Here is a 17,926-nt window from a genome sequence, read left to right on the forward strand (position 1 = left end):
TAACAGGTGAAGTTGATATCTTAGCTCTCTTACAAGGAGTATTCTATGTTTAAGACATATTGCCTACTGTTTAGGAAAAAAGGGGATCATTATGCATAAATAAACTTAAAAGCTAAGTTATGGTGCAATAGGGTAGCATTACAAACCTATTATAAATGTGCTATACAGGCCCACAAGTTAAATAAACTTCTAGATTAAATTGGGATTTTACGATCCCTCTGTTCTCTAATGAGAGACCTTGGATGACCCAAGAGAAAATGATTCTAACATGCATGATCCATACTAAAACTGAATGGCCCAGAGCAATAGCATCTTCTACATAAAAGACTACAACTTCGACAGTTTTAATGAGTAACTAATAACTGCTAAATGCTAATCGTTTTTCGAATATCAAATGTGACAGTAAGACTTCAGAACCATACGTTCTGTGGGTTTTAAGGAATAAACAATTTAAGCCAGCATCTTAATTTCATTTAGAGAACACATGAAATGCCAATAACCAACAAGATCATCACCTTGCAAGGACAATCAATAAGCACACTTAACAATATGCAGCCACTCCATGGACCATACTAATCAAACGCCTTTAACACCATAACAAGACCAAACAATAAGACTTCAAAACTATATGTACTGTAGTTTTTAATGAATAAACTACGTAAGCCAACATCTAAATCCATTTAGAGAACATATAAAATGCCAATAATCAACAGGATCATCACATTGCATAGACAATAAGCACACTTAATAATACGCAGCCACTCCATGGACCATACTAATCAAAGTCCTTTAACACCATAGCCTATGACCAAATATGACAATAAGACTTCAGAACCATACATTCTGTGGTTTTTAACGAATAAACAATTTAAGCCAACATCTTAATTCCATTTAGAGAACACATGAAATGCCAATAAACAACAAGATCATCACATTGCAATGACTATCAATAAGCACACTTAACAATAAAGAAAATACCAAATTAAACCAGTATGATTACTTCATTGAGGAACCACAAAGTATTCTTAGTTCAACAATCACTTTAGTAATTCACCAAAACAAAACAGCATCTTGTTCTTTCAAATTCAAAAAAAATAAAAATAAGAACATAGTACAAAAGGCTCAAAGAGGGACAAAGTCCTTCCTACTTTACACCATACAAAATTCTTCAACGGTACTGCAAAAGAAAAAAATAAAAGACAAGAAAACACCCAAGTTTAAGAAACTGTAGATATGAACAATTATGAAGATTGAAGATTAAGATAACGTTAACCATCAAATGAGGAATACCTTGATGAATCCGATTTCCTTGGCATTGCTACGGAAGCACTGCCTGCAACACATGAGGCCGTACTTCCTGATGATGGCATGGGGATTTCCACAAACACGGCTATCAAAACAAAACAAAACAAAACAATCCTAAGTCATTGTAACATAATAAAACACAACAAGACAATAACAGATTTGACAAAAGCCTAAGATGCTACTACTCTCACATTTATTACTAACAATCTCGAACAAAGCAAATTCCCAGCCACTAACACTTATATACAAAAATTAAAATTGCCACATCGTTCGATTAGGTATCGAAGAAATCAACAACCTAAATTTTGATTTCATTCCGTTGTACTACTATATGCCTAAAATAAAACATCAGCCGGAAAACTAGTAATACATGCTAAGGAGTTAACAAAAATAGCTCTTAGAAATTTTGCAATGCAATGCAAAAAAAAAACGGAGAGAGATGAAACAGTTACCAGGCGCGAGATCCAGGGCCGTAGGTTTTGGGGTGAGAGTTCCAGACGTTAGAGTGACCCATGATTGCTCTGAAAATGCGAGAGAAATGAGCCTGGAATTGAAAACCCTAGATTTCACGGAGGTGTTTGGATCAATTAGAAAATGATTGTATATATATGCGGAGCCTAAAACCCTAGTTTCCGAATTAAGCGGGGCCCCGATTTTCTGACCCGTTTACAGCTGTGGGTTTGATTGTTCCATAAAAGCCTATTTAGTGCCAATAGCATCTCCTGGCCCAACTAGTTTATATGGCCCAATAATATGATTAAATTAAAGATGATATATAAATGATTTAAATTGAAGTTGCATTTTTAAATCGGAAAAATACATTATTTAATTAAAAAAATATAGAGCAAATTATATCATTAGTCACTAAATTATGGGTAAGTTTTTTTTAGTCACTTAACTAAAAAAAGTTATAATTTGGTGAATAAATTATTCTAAAGTTTTCATTTAAGTCTCTAAACTGTTAAGATCGATGTTATATGGCTTTCTATGTTCGAAATAACTACACCAATTGGAAGCTCTCTTTTCCTTTCCCAACTACAGTTTAGTTTTTTGTCATGAAATAACTTTAGACATCACAAATATGCAAACCGAAATTCAAACAACTTATTTCTCCAATATTTGACATTGACCGTTAGATCGACTTGGATTTAAGGTATACTCTTCTACTCATTGATGGGTACTAATCCACCGAATTGATTGTCGAATTGATTGTCGAATTGTCAATTGAAGCTCACTAAAGGAAATTTTTTTTAGAAAAAGCTTAATAGCCCAATGACTTAAATAAAAACTTTTGTATAGTTTAGTGACTTAAATAAAAACTTTTGAATGGTTTAGTGATCAAATTGTAACTTTCGTATGTTAAATGATAAAAATGAAAATTTAACTATAATTTAGTGACTAAGGGTAGAGTTTACCCAAAAATAAAAGCATGAACTAAATTGAAGGATATTTTAACCCATAAATATTTCAACGATTCAAGGAAAGATATTTTAACCCTAAAAGACTTGTCTTTTGCTGGCAGTCTTCATGCCGAACCGAGCGGGCTCTTCATCGTCACGCATGGTAACCCATTGATTTCATCGTTAATTGATCTCTAAATACAGCTTCACTTGAAAAATAACCATCGACACATTTGTTCTTTAAACTTCTGCAACTATTCTGCTACTGAATTTTCATGAGTATTCCATTTCCCAGTAGTTTCTTCCATTTTCAAAAGTTTTTTTTTTTAAATTCATTTGCGTTTTCAGGAAACCCTTCACCAAGAAGATGATTACGACTCATACGGCGCCGAATCAGGATGGGTGGAAGCTAAAACGCACTGTGATCACTTGCCTTCCCTATCCTCTGATCTCACTCACATTCCAATCCCTAGCACTCCCTGCAACAGGTCATTATCCCCTTTTCCCCCTATTTTTTTGAGCTCTATAATTCTTGTTAAACTTCTTTAATTCATATCCTTGTTTGGTTGATTATTTTGATACTTCTAATAAAAAATTGGGTTTAGACATTTAGTTTTCGTAACATATTTGTAGTTAATTTTTCGGCTTAATTGCCTATAGCTGAAGTGATCTTCTGATTCATATTGAGAGACTATTAATAATTGGCGAATCTAGGAATACATGTTTAAGGGGATCCAAGATTAAATTATTAATTTTTGTGTTAAATTGAAAGCTTTTAGAATAGCGCTAAAATGCAATTTTTATGTTTTAATCAAGGGAGGCTAAGGTCCTGCCTATGGCATGTAAATGAGATACCGGTGCTTATAAGCGATTCGAGTTCAACTTGAAAATTTTGAATTCAATTTGGTATTTATAGAGCGAGCTCAAGCTTGCTATCGATCAAAGCCAGCGAAGTTTGATCATTTTAATACTCAGTTCAAATGGCTCATGAGCCTAATCAAGTCTTATTTTTTAGTACATTTTTATATTATCATGTAGAAAGAGCTTAACTCTGAGCAAGCTTAATCAAGCTCGAGTTTGAGCTTGAATACGAAAATGATTAACAAGCTTAGTTAAGCTCAAGCTTGAGTTTAGAAATTGATGTAAGTTGAGCTTGAGAAAAGTACCGAGTCCTGAAATTTGAGTCGAGTTTGAGCTTGAACTTGTCACTATTGGAGTTCTGCTCGACTCGATTACACCCGTAGGCCCCTACTTGCCCTCCTTTGCATCCACCTCTGCTATTAGTATTTTAAGCAATTGAGCTACTAAAACATCTCTGAAGTTTGCATTTTTAGGATTCTTTAATGTAGATTTTTAGGGAAAGATCATACGAATTCATTATCCTAATCTTACAAAACATTTTATGCATACAAGGTGCCAGCACCCAATTGAGAATTGGATATGCTTGTCCTGCAAAGTTGTGCTTTGTAGCCGTTTTGTGAATAAGCATATGCTTGAGCATTATCAGCAAACAACCCATTCCATAGCGCTCAGTTTTAGGTATGTAGTTATAATTGCCTTCTTTCTTAACTTCCCATTTTGCTATATATTTATTGCTCGAGAAAGAGAAAAATATCTATGGAAGTTTTTCTCGGTAACTTCTTTTTTCTTGGTTGTGTGAATCCAGTGACCTGTCAGTTTGGTGTTTCACTTGTGATTCTTATCTTGATGCTCAATTGATTCAGCAACTGCGACCTTTTCATGAGACAGCTTACATATTGAAATTTGGTCAAGCCCCTCCTTTTCGGTCTGTTAAATCTTCTCGGGTGGATGATAAACCGGCCATGGATGTGCCATCAAGCAGTTGAATCTGGTATGGTTTTTAGACCGAAGGGCTGTATTGGCAAAAGAAGGCTAGTTTGGAATTGAATCAAACAATAAATTAGTTGAATTTAATTATATGAGTTCTGTTCTATGTATACTGATGGTTAGAAATAGATGGCTTTTTAAGGTTCATATTGCCTCTTCCAAATACAAAACCACATAAATTTACTCAGTCTAGGTTAAGGCAGAGAAAATTTTGCATACCTTATTCAGCTGTTGAGATCTTGCTGCCTTTATGAATTGTTTCAATCTCTACACATTTAATAATTTACACAAACATTTGATCTTCTGCCCATATAAATTTACTCAGTCTAGGTTTTTATCTGAATTGTTCTTTGATTTTGAATAAGTCTTCATTAGACGACCAGGCATTCTATTGCACACAATTCGCTGTCATGTCATAGACCTTGTATTACTAAGGTAACCTGTGTGTTTCGGTTGTCAAGCATTTGTTCAGGTTTCACTAATGCAACTGCATTCATGTAGACAGATTATTTTCCAATAGGGTAGTGAGTTCCCTTGGAATGGATCCCTGTTAGATTGTTGTTTAGATGATTGTACGTTAGATTCGAGCACGATGCACGATGCACGATGACTTATCGATGTTTAAGTCAGGGGAATCTCAGTGACTTAAGTTATGTGAAAGACTGGAATTTCTCCTTCAAAGCTCTGTTATCATACAAATCCATGATTGAACACAAACATTTAGTTTGCACGAGTAAAATCAGCTAGTGAGTTTTTTACAGGCTTGTGAAAGAGAATTTAAGATAAATTGTAGAGTACCAAGATACAACATAGATAGATGATATGCATTACAAGCTGTCTTGACATCCCCGTTCTTTCTGTAGAGTTTTGATGTTTATTTTTTAAGATGAGGAAAACACGTGTACACGTCGGACTTTGGATGCTTCGCCTCAGCGTGCTCCCGACATTTCACTTCCGTTGTGGTGCACATGAATGTTTGCATACACACCTTGCACTGTTTTCAGGCACCATCATAAACCAGTTATGTTATCAGAGGAACCCGAGCAAAGGACAACAATGATATGAAGAAGAAACCAAAACCCGAGTCATGTATCTGATAATGTAGTTCACAAAATGTGTCTAAATTCATTTTGACACTATCAACTAATGATATAACATGATGAATGTTCTAAGTTAAGAAATGTTATTTCTGGAATTCTCAATTGCATTTATTACCAAATTCCACTCAAACAGAACACTAGAAAGGCAGTTTTTGCAATCAATGATTACTTATTATAAGAATTTTAGGAAGGCTCAGACAATCATACAAATTCTTCTCATCAATATTTGTAACTTGTGAAAGCTCATGCAAGAGAAGCTTAAATTCAAGTATTGTGTCTGCTCATGGTTTTCTTCAATGGAAGATTTAGAGAAAAGGCCAATTCCTCCCTAAAACGTCTTCCAAGTGTCATCTGTTGGGAGTCGACAAATCCCTCAACAGGTCGGTATTGCCCTCGGTTGGAATTTGTCTCCCAACTCTAACGAGAGATCAACTGCTTGAGGCAATGGGTTCATAGAGCGGGAGTAACTTTTCTTCTAAGTGGCATACACCACGCACGGTCCATCACAACGAGGCGCTCCAGCTGTGTGAACCTATCACCTCAAGCTCTCGACTTTCCGAAGACAAACTCTTAAGATCACTTTGAAGACTTCGGTCTCCCTCGACAAAACAAAATAATGACCAAAAGTCTACTGACAATGAACAATTGACAAGCGAAAAACACTCTCAAATCGTAATTCGCGCATAGGAACCAAGCAATAAGTTCCCATGAAACCATACAAAGCTTTAATCGAAGAATCTCTCTCAAGAATTTAAACAAACACTCTCTTCAAAAATACATCACAAACAAAAATAGTCAAACTACAAACACAGAAAACTAACAAAGGAATTCCCAACTTTTGCAAAGGAAGATAAACAAATAAATCATAAACCATTGGGCAAAAACAACAGATCAAGCAAAGTACAGTTTTAAAATCAAAGAAAGAAATGAAAACCAGAGCATGCAAAGATACTACCTGGATGGACATGGCCTTCTTGTTAGACTCAAGCTGGCTTCCTATCAAAAAACCAAAGCTTAAAGATCAATGATGGATCTAACTAAAAAGATGGTCTTAAAAACACAGACCCAAAGATTAGCAAAGAGATGGAGAAAGAAAGAAAAAGTGGAAAGGAAGGATTTGGGGAGCACCTTTGGCAGCAGCTTTTTGCTTTTCCAAGTTCTTCTCACGGGCCATCTTGGATTTTTGGCCATTTCCTCCTCCCATGATGGATTGATGAGGGAAAAAAGAAGGGTTTTTTGATCGAATTGGAAGTGAAAACTTGGAAGAGGGAACTATCAGAGATGATAAAGGCAAAATAAGGGAAATGGGGGGGGGGGCAGAAAAGAGACAAGACAATGAACCACAAAGAAAGTCTATTCGAATAAAGTAATGCAAGTGGGGGCCAAAAGGATAGAGGCTGGAAATTGTCGATAAAGGAAAACGCCAACTAGTTGAATTTAGGTACATCAGTCAGATCTGTTACTGTTCTATATATCACCCGATTGTGAGGTGGAATTAAAGGGTTATTAAGGGGGAGTTTGGGTTCGGATCCAATTTATTTAAGGTATTTAGATTAATTATTTAAGTTCGAATTTGGTTCGAAAATAAGTTTATTTTTTTGTTCTACTTTAATCTAATTTTAAAAAATGTAAATTTAGATCAAGTTTGATCAGTTTATATTTGATTTTTTTAGTTTACTTTTGTTATATAATTATAATAAAATGTATAATAACTCAACCCGAAGTCCGACCTGATAAACCTACCTAAATATATATATATTTAAAGACCCTCTCAGAGAGGATCTCCTCTGCTTCTTCACCAGAATGTCTTTCCCCTCTCTCCACTATCATTGATATCATGTATCAACAATTTTTTTATTTAAAATTAATTTATTTTAAAAGTATAATACATACTACAAATGATAAAATAAAAGTTTTCTAACACATTAAAAATTATTTATATTAAAAAAACACTATCATAAATATAATAAATATTTTATTATATTAAAAAACACATAAAAATATTAAATATTTTATTGTATTAAATATAATTTTTAAAATTTTATATTTTGGTTTAGGTTACTCAGTTGAGTAAGTTTTTTTTTTAAGTTTTGAGTAATAAGTTTAATTGTTATTGGGTTAATGATTTAATATACGTATAAATATATATAATTATTATTTGACATATATATAATTAATACAATATTATTTTATAACATAATATTCAGGCCGAATTGAGCTCGGGCCAAGAAAATCTTGCTAAAAGCTCAAATTATATAAAAAATAGACCTTAATTTTACCTAAGCTCATTTTTTGAGTGGATCTTCAGGCCTGGGCTAGTAGTCCAGCCCATGAGAAGGTCTAAGTGGAATAATAAATAAATATTTAATGTTTGAATTTATTTTTTAGTAAATAGGTATCGTTAAACAATATTTTTAAAATTGAATTGGTGATCGAACTGTTTAGACCATCAGTTTACTGGTTCAATCAGTTTAATTAAAAAATTATTAAATTTTTTTAAAAAATTCTATTCGAACTGGTTCAATCATTAATTCAACTAATTTTTACTTAATTCATACCAATTCTAATATACAACTTAAATATACACACACAAAAATAGTTACAATATTATAAAATTTATAATTTTAATCAAGATATGTAAATTTAAAAGAGGGGTATTTTGATAGTTTTTAGGGGTGGGCCGATGCAGGCTTGATCAAAACTTTCGAAAATTTTAATTAAAAGATCAATTTCATCCTGACCCAAAACTCGATTATCTTTTCAATTTCATCCCCTATCTAACCAAATCGGGTTGAAATCCAATAGATTTGGGTTATTTTGCTAGTCCTCAATTATTGCTTGGACCCTGTCAACTCTAAGATCAACTGGATCTTCATCAATTGCCCTCAAACATTTCACACGAATATTTCCAAAAAATAATCGCAATTGGAATTGAAAAATTATTTTTGTGCGGTTTTAGTTTAATTGATATCGTCATTTTTGTCAGTGTAGAAGGATGTGGGTTCAAGTGCGTTAAAATATATTATCCTCCTATTTAAGGGTTGGGGAAGGACTATGAGTAGCTCTAAGCTTATTGTATCAAAAAGAACAAATATGATTAATGTTCAAAAACAGACCTTAAAAACCTGACCTTTTTTTCTCTCTTCTTTTTTGCTTGAGAATATTACGGGTAAATTTCAATTGCAATCCCTCTATTTTTTTAATTACAAAAATGGTTAAATTTTAATCTGATCCTTCTATTTCACTCAAATTTGAGATTTAATTTATATATTTTAAAATTGACATGACTTGATAACTCAACTTTTATAATGTCATTAGTTAGTCTAAATTTTTTTTTCTCATTAAAACGATGGTGTGAATTTTTAAGAATTGTTAGCACCATGAAAATTCTTTGTTAAATTCAGGTTCATTACAATGTTATTCTTTTGTTATGTGGATACCAATTTATTTTATTTTTTTCAAAATGCCACACTAACATAAAAGAATTCTGACAATGTTAACAAATGGACTTAAATTTTTAAATTTAAAAAGTAAAGAAACTAAATTTCTGAAAATAAAAATTTAGAGACTAAATTCTAAATATACGAAAAATACAAAAATTTTAAACAAATTATAATTTTTAAAATTTTACACTATAATTTAATTAATAATTAATTAATTAACTCAACAAAAATTGTGGGTGAAACCATATTAGTAAGTAGTAACTGTACATAAAATGTATCGGACTTGCTGTCACGTGTCACACCCAACTATATTCATTTTCTATTCTTCTTGCGTTTTTACCAAAAACTGTTGAATTTCAGCTCTGGTCCCTTTAATATGTCTAAATTTGAGATTTAATCTATATACGTTAATTTCTAAAATAATTTGTCCCTTGTAGTTTTATAATGTTATTATTTAGTACAAATAGTTAATATTGTTTACTTCTTTACTAAAACATTATGTGGTTATATATAAATTGAACACCCTAAGTCTTAGAGAGTAATAGTGGCTTCCCAAAGTATTTGCGTCGCATTTTTTTTTACATTATAAGACAATGATCAAAATTTAATTTTAACCCTAAACTATGTTAAAACTTGAGATTTAATCTATATACTTTATTTGTTTTTTACATAATTCGGTCCCTCTACTTTTATAAAGTCATTAGTTTGCCTAAATTGTAACACCCCTACCCGTATCCATTGCCCGAATAGGGTACGAGGCATTACCGAGTTTACTGAACATTTTCAGATAATTCTGAGTCATTTATTATTCATATTTTAGAAATAATCATAACGTCTCTCTATTGGGCCATCGAAACCCCAAACATACATTAGAAACCAACCGGAATTAAATCGGGATTATAAAAAAGATTTCGCAAAAATCTTAAATTTTATTTTCATCTAAGTACTTACTATTTCAATGCTCCTTATAATTAAACATGTTACCGTTCAATCAATAGTTTGGCACTTGTCTAAGCGTCAAACAACATCATTGCTAGTATACTTGCACACATTTCATCTAAATTCAACATTGATATACTTATTTTCTCTACATATCGCACTTGAGTTTAATAATAGTCTCAACTTACATAATTTCCTTGTATCAACATATCAAAGATAATCATATATGTACATGTCATGAAACATATCATGCTCTTACCGTTTCTTCATAAGCATATATCATTCATTTCATTATATCAATATTTCATACTCCATCATTTTCATATATTTTTATGTATATTTATTCCGGTAATAGTTTATATCAAACTTGACATAAATTATATTCCATGTACTTATACTTATTTCGTTTATTTATCTTCATAATTATTTCATACAACTGTTTTGTACATATATTTCCATATGACCAGTTCTTGTAAACATTTCACACAACCATTTCATATAACCATTCGTCATCTGATAAGTATTACCTGAATATCAATTGTTCAATAGATGTCATAGCGTCTCCCATCCACGGTCTTATTTATCTTTGACATGATGCCATAGTGTCTTTCAACTATGGTCTTACTCATTCATTTTCTGTCATGTTGCCATGGTATCTTTCAACCATGGTCTTATTCTTTTCATGTCACGTTGCCATAGTGTCTTTCAACTATGGTCTTACTCATTCATTTTCTGTCATGTTGCCATGGTATCTTTCAATCATGGTCTTATTCTTTTCATGTCACGTTGCCATGGTGTCTTTCAACTATGGTCTTTCTCATTCATTTTCTGTCATGTTGCCATGATATCTTTCAACCATGGTCTTATTCTTTTCATGTCACGTTGCCATAGTGTCTTTCAACTATGGTCTTACTCATTCATTTTCTGTCATGTTGCCATGGTATCTTTCAACCATGGTCTTATTCTTTTTATGTCACGTTGCCATAGTGTCTTTCAACTATGGTCTTACTCATTCATTTTCTGTCATGTTGCCATGGTATCTTTCAACCATGGTCTTATGTTGCCATGGTTTCTTTCAACCATGGTCTTACACATTTCATATCAGGTTGCCATGGTATCTTTCAACCATGGTCTTACACATTTCATATCAGAGAGCACACTCTCGCGAACCTTATCCTTACAGTGGGATTACCAGTCCAGGCTAAATCCCCTGTAATATAAACTCATAGAGTATTGTCGGGATTACCAGTCCAGGCTAAATCCCCTGCAATGACAATTACTCTAATGAGTTTGGATTTGAATTACCAGTCCAGGCTAAATTCAGACCCTAATTCGGATTACCCGTTCGGACTAAATCCATTTTACACGTATTCTTCGGGAGGGCTGTATCAGAATAGGATCACCCGTCCGGGCTAGATCCTTTTTACCGTCAATTCCTTTTCAGAGATCCATTGAATTTTCCTTTCATTCAACCGGGCTTTATTTTCAATTTATATCGAGTATTAACAATATTTCATCAATTATCATGAACTGAACATTCAAATCATATTTTCGTCACATAACCACATATTTCAAGTATTTAAAATACAATTCAAGTTACACAAACTTACCTAATTACTTGTTTGTGTTTATAATTTCATTAATCCGATATCTTTTATTTTCCACGATCAAGTCTTATTTTTGAGTCGTCCGGATCTTTATAAATAAATTTGATCATCATTTTCATTCATTTCATATTCTAATGCATTTAATTAATGCTCTAGGAAAAAATACCATTTTTCCCCTAAACTTTTAATTAATGACGATTTCATCCTTAGGGTCAAGAAAATAAAATTCTTGCAATTTAATCCTTATTTCTAAATATTACCATGCATTCTATAAAATATCAGAATTTCCATAATTTCAACACTTTTCAATTTAATCCCTAAAATATGTTTTCCCCCGATCTTGAACTAAATTAATAATTTCATTCAATTTTGTAATTTAAATAATAAAATAACTCATTTCATGCAATTTGGTCATTTCTGACATTTTTACAAAATTACCCATAAAGTTTTACTTTTATTCAATTTAGTCCCTGAGCCTAAAACATGCAAATTAGCCATGCTAGATGAATATTCATACATATTTTTCCTCCTCCTCCTCTCCATTCCACATCCTTAGTGTATATAACACACTTGTAAGTAACATTATCTATAATTTTTATTATTTACTTTTATGAATATTCAAGCCGTCCATCTGTGTCATAGTCACTAAATTATTTATAACTCGAGCTACGAAACTTAAAATTAAGATCCGTTAATTTTCCCTGAAACTAGACTCATATATATTCTTACCATAAAATTTTCAGAATTTTTAGTCTAGCTATTAGGTACAGTTTATTCTTTAAATTCACCCCTATTCTGCTGTCTGACAGTTCCGACCCTTATTCAGTAAAAATTAATTATCTTACAGTACAGAACTCGGATAATATTCCCGTTGATTTATCCTGAAAATAGACTCATTATGAATTCTAAAAATATAACTTTAAGCCTCTAATTATTTTTCTTCAATTTTTGGTGATTTTTCAAAGTTAGAACAGAGGAACCCAAATTCATTCTAACCTTGTCTCACAAAATTCATTATATCTTATAATTTACAATTCAATTGCTTACACTGTTTCTTCTATAAGAAATTAGACTCAATAAGCTTTAATTCCATATTTTATTAATCCTCTAATTCAATTTCTATAATTTTTGGTGATTTTTCAAACTTAGACTACTGCTACTGTCCAAAATAGTCTTAGTGCAAAATGTTAATTTTCTACTTTTAATTTCAATTTAATCCTAACTAAATTCACTTACTTTTCTATCTTAATTCATACTTTATTTTTACTAATTTTTTAACTAAACTCATACTTAACCCAGCATATTTTCCTAATTTCAAAATTTCATCAATTTAGTCCCTACAACATAAAACTTATGAATTAATTTACAATTCAATCCTTATTTCATTTCTAACTTGAATTCCTATCAATCTAACCCCTAATTCATCTTTTTATTCAACATGAATCAATATTTAAAAATCTAATAACTTTCAAAATATTCACTTAATTTCATCAAAACCTTGTCCCAAAGCTTCCAAAACATCAAAATTAAGTAAAAAAAAAAAGGCTAAATTGACTTACCTATTTAACTTTCAAGCCTTGAAATCCGAATTTTTCCCTTTTTCCTTCTTTCTTTTTTTTCCTTCCTTCTTTCTTTCCCCTGCTCTCTGTTTTCGTTTCATCCTTTCTTTCTTTTTCTATTCTTTTTTTTTCTATTTCTTTTACTTTATATATATATTATAATAACTTAATAATAGCTATAATAAAATATCTATTTAATATCCAATATCTATTTTACATTTGTATACACATATATTATTACATTTGTCTTTCTTTAATCTATTTATTATATAAATATCTTTTACTTAATAATAATATATAATTTAATAATATACTTATATAATAAGTAAATATACATGTATTTTACAAATTTATGTATATTAGTATCACACATGTCACTATACATACCATACATTTGTCAACTTTTTATTTATTTATCATATCATATTAATTTAATAATAATAAATACATTAATATTTACTTAAATAATAAGCAAATAAATATATGTATTACAAATGTGTGTATTATATTTATTATACTTGTATTTTATTTTTGCCATACACTTGGCGCTCTTTTTGGTTTATTTACTTATTTAGTCCTTTTAATTTTCTTTATTCTATAATTAAAATTTCACACTTCATTCAATTTAATCATTTTATCTAATTATCCTTTATTTAAGCTAATTTGCTTCATTAAACTTTAATTAATCACTTTCTTAACTTTGTAAATATTTTAAAAATATTTACAAATCTATTTTTCAGAAATGGAGACCCGAAAATGTACTTTTTTGATAACTGTAAAAATTCGGGTCATTACATAAATAGTTAATACTGGTCAACTATTTCAATCAAAATGTTGGCGTTAATCTAGAAAAAAATATTTCATCATGACGATTTTGAGTGGGTATTTTTAAGAAAAAATTGTAATCAATATTTCCAATGTTGCTTTTTTAATACATGGCTACCAAGTGAATATATATATTTTTTAATTTCAAAATGTCACACTTGAAAATTTAATAAAAGAAATTTAACGATGATATTAATTGGACCTGTAATATCCTGAATTAGGGCCTAATCGGAATAGTGGTTTTGGGACCACAAATCCGAGATAGAAATAATTATTTTATTATCATTTTAAAGTCTATGGCATGATTTCATGATTTTGTGAAAATTTCGTTTAGAAATTTTATCGATAGAGGGTCCAATTTGATATTTAGGACTAAATTGCAAAAGTTGTAAAATGTGTGTTCTAGTTTACAAAGGTACTAAGTACTTGTGAGTAATGGGTTTTTAAAGTGGAGGTCCTTGGATAGTAATTAGACCATTATACCAGTTTGGACAAAAATACCTAAAAGAAGATAAAACACAATAGTTTTTAATTAAGGGCATTTTGGTCATTTAGTTATTAAAATGAATTAAAAACAAAATTAAAAGCCAATTTTTGTCCATCTTCAACCCCTTGGCCGAATTTTACATGAGGAAGACATAGCTAGGGTTTTTCAAGCTTCCAAGCTCGATTGTAAGTCTATTTTAGCTCCGTTTTTAATGTTCTTTACGTTTTTGGAGTCCCGGTAACTTGATTAAGCTTATTCTAGCAATAATTTAACCTAGGGTTTATATTTGGAAAAATACCCATAGGTGAAATGTGTTTATTTTGATGTTTTATGTTAGAATATGAAGCTTGAGATTGTGTTAAACAACTTTTGCTAAGCGATTTTACGTGAAAACGAGTAAAACGACATAATCTGTAAAAATACCTAATGTTCATAAGTACATGCTAAAGTGAGAATTTGATGTTGCCATAGAAGGGAAAAATGATCAGCATGCCATAAAACATAAGAAAATAGGATGAAGTTTAATTTCCTAGCTTTGGGGTAAAAGTGTAAATATGTAAAAGTTTAGGGGCAAAAATGTAATTTTTCCAAAGTTTGAGTAAAGGACTGTTTTAATAAATGTGAGTATTAAATAAGCTAAGTTTGTTATTTTAGATCAAGAGAAACAAGATTCGAGTCGTGATCGAGGGAAAAATAAAGTTTACGAGGAATAGGCTCGATTTCTAACATTTTGTACCGAGGTAATTTCAGGTGTAAATGTAGTAACATAATTGTCATTTTAAGTAATTTAATGTTATTTATATGATATGATGATTATTATCATGAAATATTATGCTTTGTGGATTATTATTTAGTAATATGCAAATTATGTGAGCTACTTGATAAATATGAAATGCTATCAAGTATCGGTTCCGATGTTCCGTGGAAGACAGCAAAGATGTATGATTGAGGAAAATCTCGTTTGAACCTTGGGAATAGATTAGGATACAAGTGACATGTCACTAGGATATTTGAGTTTCCGAACTCGTTGAGTTGAGTCCGAGTTCGTGAGATGCAACTAGGCATCCGAACTCGTTGAGTTGAGTCCGAGTTCACTTATGGATACGAACACTCGAGCTTGTTGAGTTGAGTCCGAGTTCGCTTATGGGCGGGTTAGATGGTAGTTTGGCTACATAATTTCTGCAGGCTACTGAGTTTGTCTAGCTGCGGGTATGGCACTTATGTGCATGCAACCCATGTATCCAAATTATATTCTGATATGTTCAACGGGTGAATCTTAAGTGAATAAGGAGAATACTTAAGACGAATGTGACATGTTGGTAAGTTTGGTGAATGAGAAAATTTGGACAGGTATGCGCTTAAACCATCGGGTTGAGAACTTGGTATGATGAAATCGTGGTAAGATAGTAAATGCAAATGTAACATGAATGTCTTGGTGATATTTATATAAATGATGTTTTATGTTGGATTACATGATTATGTTACTTGCTATTTACATGTAAACTTACTAAGCATTTATGCTTACTCCCTCATTTCCATTCTTTGTAGTTTTGACAAGCCAGCTCGGAAATTGAGAACGGTCAGAGGCTCGCTCACACTATCCGTGGACCATTTTGGTATAGTGGCGTGTATATTTTGAGTATGGCATGTATAGCATTATAATCATTTTGTGTATATGATCTTATGATATGGCTATTGGGTGGTAAGGAAATGTTTGGTAATGATTAGCCATTGGAATGTCTAATCAAGATCATATTTGGTGTTATATATACTTAATGTGCTATCTAATCCATGGAAATTCATAAAAAAGGTGAAATTTGCTATAAAATAGTATCATACAACAGCAATAACGTGAGTTTGAAAAATCACTAAAAATAGTAGAGATAGAATTAGATGATGAATAAAATATTAAATTGAATCTTATTGAGTCTATTTGCATATTTAAGAAACAAAACAGGTAAATGAGTTGTATTTTATGAGAAATTTGAGTTTTGGTGGAACAGGACAGAGCGATTTCTGAATCCCCTGTTCTAACTTTAGAAACTCACTAAAAAATGTAAAAAAAATAATTAGGAGTCATAATTTATATATATAGATTCCTTATTGAGTCTAATTTTAATAGAAACAAACAGCATAGTCATCTAAATTTTGTACAGAGAGAAAAGTGATTCGTAGTGAACAGAGGTCAGAGCAATCAAACACTAAAATAGGGGAAACTTTAACTAATAAACTGTACTAATTGGCCTAACCATAAATTCTGGAAAAAATTTAGTAAATAGATATATGAGTATCGTTTCAGGGAAAATTTACGGATTTTAATTTTGAGTTTTGTAACTCGAGATATGATTTTTTGTAGCGACTGTGACGCAGATGAGCAGTTTATTACAAACGGTGAAATAAATTGTTTGAAATTGTTTAAGTGATGTTAACGCCTCGTGCTCGACTCCGGCGATGGTCTCGGGTAAAGGGGTGTTACATTTGGTGGTATCAGAGCTACGATTTAGTCGGTTCTCTGACTAACGTGGCGTATGTACGGGTTTTGCTATACATGTCATATATATTGTGATAGTGTGACGACTCTTGACCTTTAAAATGATTTTTTATAGTAAAGAGATCCCGATCCAGTTGTGGCCGATGATGTAGAGAGAAATGCGCCAGATCCTGCTGAAGGGGCGGTGCCGACTGAAAACCAACCTCCTACTGTTAGTCAAGGAGGAAGAGAAGGGGCTCGAGAAGCCTTTCTCCAGATGATGAATGCATGGTACACCGAGTTCGTTCGTACGAACCCGAATGCTCAACAACCCCCTACTGTTGTTCGTTCGTTCGAGAAGCCTCCTACTGTTGTTGAGCATTCGGGTTCGTACGAACGAACTCGGTGTACCATGCATTCATCATCTGGAGAAAGGCTTCTCGAGTCCCTTCTCTTCCTCCTTGACTAACAGTAGGAGGTCGGTTTTTAGTCGGCACCGCCCCTTTAGCAGGAGCTAGCGCATTGCTCTCTACATCATCATCCACAGCTGGATCGGGATCTATTTACTATAAAAAAATCATTTTAAAGGTCAAGAGTCGCCATCCTATCACAATATATATATGACATGTATAGCAAAACCCGTACATACGCCATGTTAGTCCGAGAACCGACTAAATCATAGCTCTGATACCATTAAATATAACACCCCTTTACCTGAGGCTGTCGCCAGAGTCGAGCTCGAGGCGTTAACAGACTTAAATTATCACTTAAACAATTTCAAACAATTTATTCCACCTTTTGTAATAAACTGCTCATCTGCGTCACAGTCACTAAAAAAATCATATCTCGAGTTACAAAACTCAAAATTAAAATCTGTAAATTTTTCCTGAAACTAGACTCATATATCTATTTACTAATTTTTTTCCATAATTTTTGATCAAGC

The 17,926-nt window shown here is 32.0% G+C and overlaps 3 protein-coding genes across 3 annotated transcripts; 1 reads left to right on the forward strand and 2 right to left on the reverse strand.

Moving 5' to 3' along the window:
• Nucleotides 1-975: 975 nt before the first annotated feature.
• Nucleotides 976-1,969, reverse strand: LOC107886957 (40S ribosomal protein S29). The gene is made up of 3 exons (XM_016811070.2): nt 1,758-1,969; nt 1,291-1,390; nt 976-1,177 (listed from the first exon to the last, which is right to left on the reverse strand). Exons 1-3 carry the CDS (start codon nt 1,817-1,819, stop codon nt 1,169-1,171), a joined length of 171 nt encoding a protein of 56 aa, XP_016666559.1. The 5' UTR covers nt 1,820-1,969; the 3' UTR covers nt 976-1,168.
• A 786-nt stretch (nt 1,970-2,755) lies between these two features.
• LOC107886958 (NAD-dependent deacetylase sir2A) lies at nt 2,756-4,700 on the forward strand. The gene is made up of 4 exons (XM_016811071.2): nt 2,756-2,868; nt 3,054-3,193; nt 4,119-4,244; nt 4,372-4,700. Exons 1-4 carry the CDS (start codon nt 2,833-2,835, stop codon nt 4,550-4,552), a joined length of 483 nt encoding a protein of 160 aa, XP_016666560.1. The 5' UTR covers nt 2,756-2,832; the 3' UTR covers nt 4,553-4,700.
• A 559-nt stretch (nt 4,701-5,259) lies between these two features.
• Nucleotides 5,260-7,128, reverse strand: LOC107886959 (uncharacterized). Its single transcript, XM_016811072.2, has 3 exons — nt 6,782-7,128; nt 6,609-6,649; nt 5,260-5,547 (listed from the first exon to the last, which is right to left on the reverse strand). The coding sequence occupies exons 1-3, from the start codon at nt 7,098-7,100 to the stop codon at nt 5,428-5,430; spliced, it is 480 nt and encodes a 159-aa protein (XP_016666561.2). The 5' UTR covers nt 7,101-7,128; the 3' UTR covers nt 5,260-5,427.
• Nucleotides 7,129-17,926: the final 10,798 nt, after the last annotated feature.

Source organism: Gossypium hirsutum, chromosome A03 (genome assembly GCF_007990345.1).
Source record: "Gossypium hirsutum isolate 1008001.06 chromosome A03, Gossypium_hirsutum_v2.1, whole genome shotgun sequence".
NCBI lineage: Eukaryota > Viridiplantae > Streptophyta > Magnoliopsida > Malvales > Malvaceae > Gossypium > Gossypium hirsutum.